This window comes from Atta colombica, unplaced genomic scaffold (genome assembly GCF_001594045.1).
Source record: "Atta colombica isolate Treedump-2 unplaced genomic scaffold, Acol1.0 scaffold89, whole genome shotgun sequence".
Taxonomy (NCBI): Eukaryota; Metazoa; Arthropoda; class Insecta; order Hymenoptera; family Formicidae; genus Atta; species Atta colombica.
In genome coordinates, this window is record NW_017259582.1 from 1,079,980 (window position 1) to 1,091,476 (window position 11,497).

The 11,497-nt window shown below is 29.3% G+C and overlaps 1 protein-coding gene across 2 annotated transcripts in view; it reads left to right on the forward strand.

Moving 5' to 3' along the window:
* Nucleotides 1-8,079, forward strand: part of LOC108693260 — a 170,671-nt gene extending 162,592 nt beyond the window's left edge. For both annotated transcript variants that reach the window (XM_018202117.1, XM_018202118.1), the window contains exon 13: nucleotides 6,993-8,079. In XM_018202117.1, the coding sequence (XP_018057606.1) occupies nucleotides 6,993-7,084 (92 nt within the window). In that variant the 3' untranslated portion in view covers nucleotides 7,085-8,079. The remainder of the gene's footprint in view (nucleotides 1-6,992) is intronic.
* The last annotated feature ends 3,418 nt before the right edge of the window (nucleotides 8,080-11,497 follow it).

Below are 11,497 nucleotides of genomic sequence, written 5' to 3' on the forward strand. Positions count from 1 at the left end.
CCGCCAAGATTTGAACCTAAAATCCCTAGAACAATAGCTGAGCTAATCGCATGCTTGTGATCGAGCCATTACTTATATCTCCTATTATAACCATTCCTTATATTAATTTCATGTTTTTGCTGATAGTTCAATATTATTAATATTTGAAGAGATTACATGGAAACAAAATAATACGTTGATATTTATTCACTTAATTAGGAAATAATAATGATCTATCCATGTTAAATATTTATTTTTGTATCTATAAAGGAAAAATCTACATGACAATCGTATATATTATTATCTAATTGCATAAAAATTAACTGATACTATAATAGAAGCAAACTATATAGTATCTAACTTATCTTTTGGACTTTATTTACTAGCGATACTGATTATTTTGATTATTTGTTATATTGAATAATGAGAAATAATTTGCAATAGTACTTATTGATCGTTTTCTTCAATTTATCTTGAATATCTTATTAATTTACTTGTTGTCCCTTAATACATTTATGTAACAAAGTCACTTCTCTCAAAGTGCAACAACAAATATAATGAAATATGCTCAAACACTGAAAAAGTGACATATAATTAATGAAATTATGTTAGTAGTGATATAATTTTTTAGGAAAATACAATCTCATAATTTTAGTGATATAACTGTTACAGACTATAGCATACATTTTTGCAGATGTAATCAAAATATGTATTATTTATCTCTTTCCATTATGGCTTAGTGATGTAAATATATTGTGTATTTGTTATGTCTCATTCATAAAATAGTATATGGATGTAACATAATTATATTTACATAATTATGTTATGTGCTAAATATATAACAAAGACATGTAATAAAATTATCATATTTTCATCAAGATATCTCGTTTATGCCATAAAACTGTTTTGTTGTTATAAAATCACAAAGATGTCTGAATAATGACAAAAAATTATATAACAGTCCCAAGTCATGTTTGCTGGGTATTAATTATAGTATTTATTATATATTGTCTAATGCATATATTATCTATTATACAAGATGAGTCATTTAAAGTACTTTGGAGAATACTTAGAATATAAAGTATAGAGTATAGAGTATAGAGAATATAAAGTATGAATCAATTAAAGTATTTTGGAGAAAATAGTTTATACAAAAGTTGTTTGATTTGGAGGGAAACACAAGATGGTGCCATTGGTTTGAGGAGCTGTTTGAAGATTACGTAAAGGTCATCATCAATTTCTTAAATGGAACTCTATATATTTCATTGCACATTCTTATAGCTTACCTCGAGAACTTTCGAGAAAATACTATAATAAAATGTTTTTTTATTAAATATTTTTCGAATTATAAGGCTTGAAAATTACGGTGTTGCCGATATTAGCATCATTAAAGGTATCAACGGTTAAAATCTCTTGAATGTTATTCAGAATCATAACCTAGACAATATTTGTCAAGGTCAAGGCCAGAAGTTGTTTCTCTTATTTTCATTTTTGCACTAAAAATTCATTTTTACGCTAATACCGGCGGCGCTGTAACTTTCAAGCCTTATAATTCTAAAAATACTTAATGAAAAAACATTTTATTATAGTTAAGAACATGCAATAAAATATATGAGCTTTTATTTAAAAGAATTGATAATCCTTATGTGATTTTCAAATTCTCCAAGGTTTCCAAAATTAATGACATCATTTTATGTCTCTCTTCCAAATCATACAATTTTATATGAAATCTTTTTCTTTAAAATGCTTTGTTTCCGAAACATAAATCAGTAATGATTTAACTAATTCACCCTGTTATCTATTATAAAATTAAAGACAGAATTAGGTGTAATATTTAATTTTGGATTTATAACAAAAAAATTTTTTTGAAATGACTATCAAAAACTATTAGAAACTATTTTCTATAAATATAAAAATCACATATTTTTTTTTATATTTATATTATATGTAACATTTATATTTAACAGTATTTATAATTTAATAAATGAAGTCATTATTTTTTTATTGCAAATCGTAAATAAAAATTATTGTTTATTAAAATTGTTGGAAAATCTCTCTCTTTAAGGATTTATATATCTATTATTATTCTAATATAAAATATAAATGAAAAAATTTTATTGTAGTATTTTGGAAAGTTCTCGAGGTAAGCTATAAGAATATGCAATGAAATATATAGAGTTCCATTTAAAAAATTGATAATCTTTATGTAATTTTTCTTTCACATATCTATTTTCTCACATTGAATATAGATAAAATTAATGTGTTTCCTGTATACTTGACATACCTTATCGATAACCTGCGATAGATCAGATAACGATAATAACATTCCAGAGAGTAGAATTTGTAGGACCTTTTTATTTGCACTTTTAAATAAGTGTAATGTAAATTGTATTGAGTTAATTCCGAATTAACTTAAAATTCGACACTTTCTGAATGTTAAAAAATTTTCTAAAATTTTTTTATCCATTACTCTTGGATGGCGCATAAACGCGAGGATTTTCAAATAAGAAAATATTAATAGTTTGACCTGCTTGGAACGCATCCAATAATAGTAAGGCATTCTATATAACTGCGTTTAGGTCTACATACAAGGATGAGATTCTCATATTGTAAAAATTTTATTATTAAGTTTTTGAACATGAAAATGTGTTCAAAAATTAACTATCCAAAATTTTTAAAAATACAAATATCAAAATTAAAAATTAAATTTGAATTTTATGGAATAGTCTCTTATTTCTGTATGTATACATGTTCTAAACATAATTTTAAAAAATAAAAAAGAATAATTAGTTCAATATTTCTGACATTATATAATTCTTAATCCGCTAATGAGCAATTTATTACTAAAAAAAAAACAATTTAAATAATGTATTTTTAAGCGTAAATTTTCGAAAACAGTAATCGTCTATGCAGTTATTCTTGATTATCTTTTGATAATCGATGTCTGGGATTTCATTTTATCACTACTTTCGTATTATTATATTATAAATAAAGAATTGATATTATAAGTTTCGTAGCACTCTTTACAAATTTACTAATAACAAATTTCGATTCGATTTAATTCGATTCCAAAATTACTTTCATTCGACTGAATCAAGAAGTTCGTATTTTCTGTTCTCAATAAGAGTCTTGCAATTTTCTGAAACAAAATCATAGATCGATATTCAGAGTCCATTCTTATTCAAGAATTTAAGTAAAGTCTTAAATAATGTCTTAAGATGCTATGTCCCTCTTATAGGATCATGGTATCTTAAAATTGTACTTAAGACAGACTTAAGTATAAAAATCAATTATAAATACTAGCCTTAAAATAGTAGATTTTTCCGCATTTAGGACGCAAAGCGTCCTCTCCATCAGCTGATAGCTACGCGAGAATGACACGTGAGTGAATGAAGCAGAGACTTCATTGAGAGTTCATGTCAGGATTTAATGTGCACTGAAGTTCCTTTTGAAGGAATCGATCACGGATAAGTGAGAATAAGGAACGGGACTCGGAAAAGCCGTGCGAGAATAGGGAATCACACGCGCACGACAAACACTCGGGATACTGCGCGAGAGATCGGACACACCCAAGAGCCTGCGTTTCTACGTCCTATGGATATACACTATCGGTATTGATCCACACGCACTGGCTCTCTTCCACAACAAGGCCCTATCTTCCTTCCTTCCTTCCTTCTTTCCTTTCATCCCTCGACCGTTTATTGGCCGCTCCAATATATCATTTTCTATTATTTTCTCTCCTCTTTTTCTCTTTGTTTCTTGACATTACCTTTTAATATCAAGAAACAAAAAGAGTGGATCTCGATCGTGGGTCAATTCCTATTTCAATTTCCAGAATATTTAGAAAAATTTAGAAAAAAATCATAAATTCGAAAAAGTTTCTAAGTCACAATTATAGAATCATTTGAAATGTGAAATCTCTCAAAATTGTCAACAAAAATTACAAACGAGGACTAATGAGAGTTATAGCGATAAAGAATGCGTAATAGTTTTGTTTAAAAATACCAAGTTTATTTCATAGACATTTCGACTTTTTTTCGGGCTATCTTCGATATACAGTAATAAATTCAAATCAGCAATCAGGTAAATCCACTTAGTTATTTAAAATCCACTCAGTTATTTAAAATCAAATGATACTTAGTTGGAAAGTCAGTTGACAACAAACAGAGAATCGATACAAAATTTATGTTCTGTAAAACGATACAATAAAATAATAAAAATTTCCAACATTAATTACAGTAAGATTCAGGAAATTGACTCTCTTTTTGTCAGAGAAGCAGATAACAAAAAATAAAATAATATAATTCCGTTAATCAAGTGATCCAAGAGAATTAATAAGAAATAAGAATAAATAATAAATAAAAAAAATCGGTCTGTGTCAAAAATCAAAATAGAGTTAAAAGTAAAATAAGTCGTGTATATCAATCAGATAAAGAAACAAAATTATACATTATATATAGGGTTGGGAAGCAACTTGCAATGAAATTACAGTTAGTTACTTTTTTTACTACCTTAACTTAATTATGTTTTTTAGTAATTAGTAACTGATTTAATAGTTGCTTTTATAGTTATTTTATATATTAAAGGATTTATTCGCGTCGCACATGCTCCAACATGCTCCAATATGCTTCTACAAAGAGTAAAATATAAGCATATAGTGAAACATTTTGAAGCCTTCTATATATGAAATTTCATCAATGATTCAAGATACAAGACAAGTAAGATTTTGAGGAATTGTCTTGTATATTGTATCATAATATATACATCACAGTCGTAATGAAAAAATAAGATAATGAAAACGTTTATGTACATCTCAATACAAAGTATCGCAAATGTAGATGACTTGAATGCAGGTAACTTGGAACTGAAATTGGAACACCTACATTTGCGATATATTATATTAATGTATCTTTATATCAAGATAATCAATACAAATTAAAACTGTCGATATAATTAAGAAAGATTCCATCGCTTAAGCTAAAATTTAATTATTTCGTTATCTAATATAAAATGAAGAATTTTTTTGTAAAATTATATAACATATTATTGTATCTATAATTATATAATTTCAAGAGAAATATCATTGCCGTAGAATTACTTTTTTTATATTTTTGGAATAAAATTGTATAACATGTAAACGTAAGTTTTTCTTTGATTGTCCTAATAATATCGAAGTTAGGGAGTGTCCCGTTAGTTTACATTCTCGATTCACACATCATTCACACATCATTCACATCATCGGTCAATTTTGATTATATAACCTATTTTGATACCGAAAATGAGCATCGAGCGTCAGCATGAAAAAGCACCTTTAGAATAGAAGATTTATTGGATAGAGATAATCATTGACGAACACACACATGAAAAATATATAATAAAATATATAATAAAAAAATATATAATAAAAATACAATATATATTTATAGATGAAACGAAGAATAAAATATAAATAAAATACAGAGTACAATTATCGACAATTAATTAAATTTGCAATTATTAATAATAAATGTTTGATTAATATATTTTGTTAAATTCCTGATTTTTTATTATATAAATGCTCCATAAATAACGATGCATACTTGCTATAATATGTAATGCTATAATATCTTATTATATATTGCCGCAAAATTACAATATTTTTCTCTACATTTATCATCTCCATTGATAATCTAACTCGGACTATAACATTAAAATTACATTAAAATTTATTAGTTTTAAATAAAAATCGAGTATTATTAAGTTTTAAACATATCTATACAAAATCAATAAATTATTAAATTTATAACACTATATTATCAGTTTTTTACTCTTAAGCTAGGTTGTTCCAACTTTCGTAAATTTCAATTCTTTGTCTTAGTTTAATACTGCCAATTAAACATTTACTTATAGTAAATAAATATTTGTTCAATAAAAAAAATGATTGTTAAATCAAATTAACATTTCTTGTATCAAATAAATATATCTTTATATTTAATAAATATTCAGTTGACAGTATTCAACTAAATATTTATTAAAACTAAATATTTATTAAAATTGACTATATTTTTTTTCAGTGTATAAACATACGCTATTATACGTATAAAAATCATATATATTACATTATGTTTAGCACATACCCTGATCCTAACTAATAATTGTGTATGAAAAAAAATTAGAAAATTATATAGTCTTATTACCAATTTCTAGCATCGATTCGTAACTACACATTTGTTTTAAATTTATAAGAATGTTATATTTTGTACGTATGAAATAAACTTCAGCCAAAAACACATAAAAAAACGTAAGGCATAAGCAATAAGCGAATTGACTAAGCACAATAAAGAACATAAAGCAATAATCTTACATTCTTTATTGTGATTGACTAATTCGCTTACTGCTTACGCGGCGTCTTACATTTTCGTATGTCATGAACTTTAGTTCGGGATAGGGATTACATGGAAGAGTAATACTATCCTTTTAGAAATAAATGATAGAAGTTTTAATACGTATAGGAGAAAAAATTGCACGAAAATTCATGTTATGTAAGAGTGTAATATTGATATAGTAGTATGTATCAATATTTCGTAAATTGTATGTATTATAAATTGTACGTATGTAAATTGATAAAACAACGATCCTATCGAAGTTTAATTTTATTTCCATTAAGAAAATAATATTACTTTTATCTTTTTATACATGTTTTGATAATAGTTGCTAATGTCTAAAAAAGTGTTATTTCATTTCTTAATTTTTAAAATTATTATTTTCAATAATAAGATTCATTTTCTACCTTACTTTTTTCGATCGTATATAGAGATGTCTTTATAGTGAATGACTTTATATAACTCAATGAGTATATAAATGCGAAAATCTATATCATTTAAAAAAGGAAATGTATGCAAGCGTAGAAACATTTGGCACACAAATATAATGGGTTTTATAAATGTCATAAGACAGACTCGACCATTCGAATAATGCCGATTAAGAATTGACTGTAAATGTTTTCATCCCGGACGGGTATTTTCTGTTTCTAGGATGCGCAGACAGCGGCGACGCTCCCAAGAAGAAAAGTTTTTTCAAGGGATTCTGGAAGCGATCACGTCACTACTCTCTGGAAAACCAATAGCCCACGAGGATAAGTCACCACCATCACCAGTGGTATAGGCAGATGCGACAGCAACAAAGGCAGCGGGGCATTGCAGCTACCGTGACCCTCGCAAATAAATCTTGCTGCTGTATCGTCTAGTAACCCCGATTTATATCAACCGCGACCATCTTATCTTCAACCCGATGTCCATTTGCACTCACGACAGTGCATCTCCGCGTTCCTCTCGTAAACGAAATTTGCACGCGTTTCACTCTTCTCCCCTCTTCCCCGTCAAATCTGATGATTACATTTTACATTAGCATGAACGATCCCAGTTAACGCTAATTATTCATGAAAAGTTCGATTTGTATTCTCAATGTGCCGAATATTCCGGAACAGTAAAAGAATATTCAAATATTAATGAATATGTGTTCAGAATATTGTATGAATACCTTTTGTATATATACAGGGTGTCTCAAAAATAAGGTAGGAACCGTATTGAGGATAAAAAAGGAAACGTATAAGCCATGTGCGATGAAGCCGTGTCGCGCAAATCGTAGCGCATTAGCTTATTTTCTTTTTTAATTCAAAAACTACAGCGAATATCTCAAAATGATATCAGATTTTTTTACTCCCCTTGACCCATTCTACGCCCCAGCAACGCGGCTCCTTCCTTATTTCTGAGACACCCTGTATATCACGAAAATCACTCACTCGCAATCAGAAATGATAATGGAATCGACATCGAATCGATTTTTTATCATTTTTATCATTTCTGATTGGGCAAGCAGTATGCAGAGAGCTGCGATGGAGATGCATTAACTCGTAAATATGAATGACATGGAAAAAAAGCACACTATTTCATCTAAGTGGAGGCGACAAGTAACTACATACTTTGTAATCAAAAATGACACGTGATTTGATCCCGCTCGTGCTCTACATATAATTTTTTTCGTATTTAAGGAATGTTTTTTCAATATACACGGATTAAATATACACTTCTGTTATCCTCTTCTGTATATACACATTTTCATTGGGGCTATATGTAGTTGTATTCATTTTTAGGGGTTTTTTGTAAGTTTTATCCCTTATTTCATCCACTGGGTTATAATTTACGTTTATCCAATTTCATTTGCTTTTAGTATCAGGAATTAATTTCTCATGTATGTGCAGAAATAGATTCCTAAATAATGCAATAATTAATTTCATTGGATTTCAGTAAAAAATTTCCTGTAAAATAAGTCTTCAAAATTGGGCTCTAAGGCGAAAATACTTGAAGTGTGTTTTTAACAGTACAATTTTATTGTTTAAAAGTTTTTTTGTTTAAAAGTTAATTCAAAATCTATAATAGAATTTCTGAAAAAATTATTATTTTTTATTAATTAATTTTGTTTAATATATATGTATATGGAACATTCTCTGATATGTAACGATATACGTAAGGAATATTTAATGATTATTTGAATTTTGTTTTTACATTCGATTTTGGAATATTCTGCAATACTCTTGGAACGTTATTTTGGGATTTTAGGAATATTTTGCGAATATTTTAGGAATATTTAGCATTAGCTGGAATCTTTGCATCATTTGTGAACCAAAATATTCTGTGTATAATTTAATGATTTTGGGAGTCATACTAGGTGTACAAGTATGAAATGACGATTTTTTTCCCAAAAAAAACACGTTAAATTCGGAAGAATGATAAAAAGAGATTTATTCATTTGCTCCATTGCTAGTTACACATTTTTCCCATCTTTCGGGCAATTTGTGGATACCACGCCAGTAAAAATCTTCTCCTTTTGCCGCGAATCATTCATCGAGCCATTTTTTCACATCTTCGTATGAACCAAAGCGCTGCTCAGCAAGTGCGTGACCCATCGATGCAAACAAGTGGTAATCGGAAGGAGCCAAGTCTGGTGAGCCGCATGGGATAGAACTTCCCAGCTGAGTGCTTCCAACGTGTCCCGAACTGATTTTGCCGTATGTGATGGAGCATTGTCATGGAGAAAAATGACCTTGTATTGCCTCTTTTAATATTCTGATCGTTTTTTAAGCAGCGAACGGTTCAAAGCGATGTTGTTGATAGCGTTTGGTATTAACCATTTCGCCAAGCTTCAATAGCTCATAATAGACCACACCCTTCTGGTCCCACCAAACACAGAGCATCGTCTTCCTGCTAAAGCGATTCGGTTTTGCGGTCGATGTGGATGGTGCGTCTGGGTCTACCCATGATTTTTTGTGCTTGGGATTCTCAAAAAAAATTCACTTTTTATCCCCAGTAACGATACGATGCAAGAATGACTTTCTTCTGTATCGTTCGAACAAAATTTCACATGTGTTTTTGCGCCTCTCCATCTGTCTCTCTCGTTCAATTCATGTGGCACCCATCTGCCGACTTTCTGAATCTTCCCCATCTCTCGTAGGCGATTGGAAACAGCTTGTTGACTAACGCTCAATTGCTCTGCGAGTTGTTTTTGTATTTGTGAATCATTTTCATCCAATGCTTGCAATTCCACGTCTTCATACTTTTTTGGGCGGTTTTCTGTGTTCCTTGTCTGCAACATTTAAATCTCTAATTTTGAAACGCTGAAACCATCGTTCACATGTTTTTTGCGATGGAGCATGTTCACCATAAGCTTCTCCAAGTAATCGGTATGATTCCGCAGTAGTTTTCTTCAAATGAAAACAAAAAATTAGTGCTGTCTGCGAATGCTTCTTATTTGGTACAAATTTCGTCTATTAAACACAATACTATGCAAACAATACTATGCAAACACTTTTCAATCAAATCATTTTGCGCGTTTGATATTTGTTGATGGTACAATAAAATGGTACAATATAATGTTAAATCTTTGTACTTCACACTGTATTGGTGCGCCATCTGTTTCTCAAATCGTCATTTCATACTTGTAGACCTGGTATTTGTACATATACGCACCCACGCATGAACATACACATACATGCACACGTACGCGCGCGCAAATTTATGAAACATTATTTTTTACATTATACTTTGTATCTTTAGAAAAGAAAAAAAAAGAATGTGTCCAGATATATTGTATCTGTACACAGATTATAATGATATAGACGTTTACACCGAAGTTATAATGTCGATGTTATGAAACTGACCACTTATAGTTATTCTTCTGAAGAATGAAATAACTGTGGCCAATTTTATAATATCGATGTTATAACTTCGGCGTAAATCGAGTCGCGCAAACGTAGGTATAATTGATCTTTTTGTATTCGCCGTTAATATTATTAAAACAAAATCTATCTTCCTTTTATTCCTTTCAGAACAAGATCAACCGATTTTTGAAGTTCGTCGCAATTAGGGTGAGTCTTTGCAGTATATAATTCGGTTTCTATTTATAATTTTTCCGATAAAGAAATTATCAGATTTTGTTTAATGATTAAATTAATGATTTATCGTATAAGGTAAATGTCCCAAAATAACCGGACAGTTTACACATGATTTATTATTATTAATCTCAAATGCTCTTTTTATTACAATATTATAATTTAGTTATATTTAAAAATTACAATTAAATTATAATATTATATTTAAAAAAAAACATTTGAGATTAATAATAATAAATTTTGTGTAAGTATCCGGACATAGATACGTGTCCAGTCACTCGGGATGTTTATCTTACGTCGTATGATAAATTTTACCAATTTAATCATTAACTAACTTTTAAAGAACTTTCAAAAAAGGAAATCCTCGATGGTTTTGCATATAAAAATTTCAGAGTTTTCACACAAAATAATGGGACGTCATTCCTATTTTCATTAATCAGCTTAGAGATTTGCTAAATATCAGGGAATCTCCTAATTACTTTCGCAGGAGAATGTGCCACGGTTTGTAGCTGGAATCAGAGTCATCTCGTATCGAAACGCTTCTTCACGCTATCTTCGTCATGCCATCTGTCATACTGTATTAAATTTTCTCGCCACGTATTATTGCGCGCCTAAAGAGACTCTTAAATTTCACGGCGAACAGTATACAGACATATCGACGGGTTTTTTTCGCCAGTTGACGAATTCATCTTATTAGTCCCGTTTAGAATTGTTTTTTACAATACTACGTATTAATTTAAAAAAAAAATCAAATCTTAAAACTTTTAATAGCTTTTAATCATTTTTGTTGTTTCAAACATTGAAAATTTCCGATAATGAATGCTTTCTTATCATAAGCGGCGACAATAAAATTTCCTTATCGCTGTAAACTGTATTTCATCGATTGGCGAAATCATGTCGCTTTCACAATTTGTTTATTACTTTTTTTTGTAATCGAAAAGCACATCCCCGCGTATGTAAAAAATAAAACGAGAATAATAACAATAAACAATTAAATATGCAGAGTATGTATTTGAATATACTCGTCTCTCTCTGTGTGTGTGTGTGTGTGTGTGTGTGTGTGTGTGTGTGTGTGTGTGTGTGTGTGTGTGT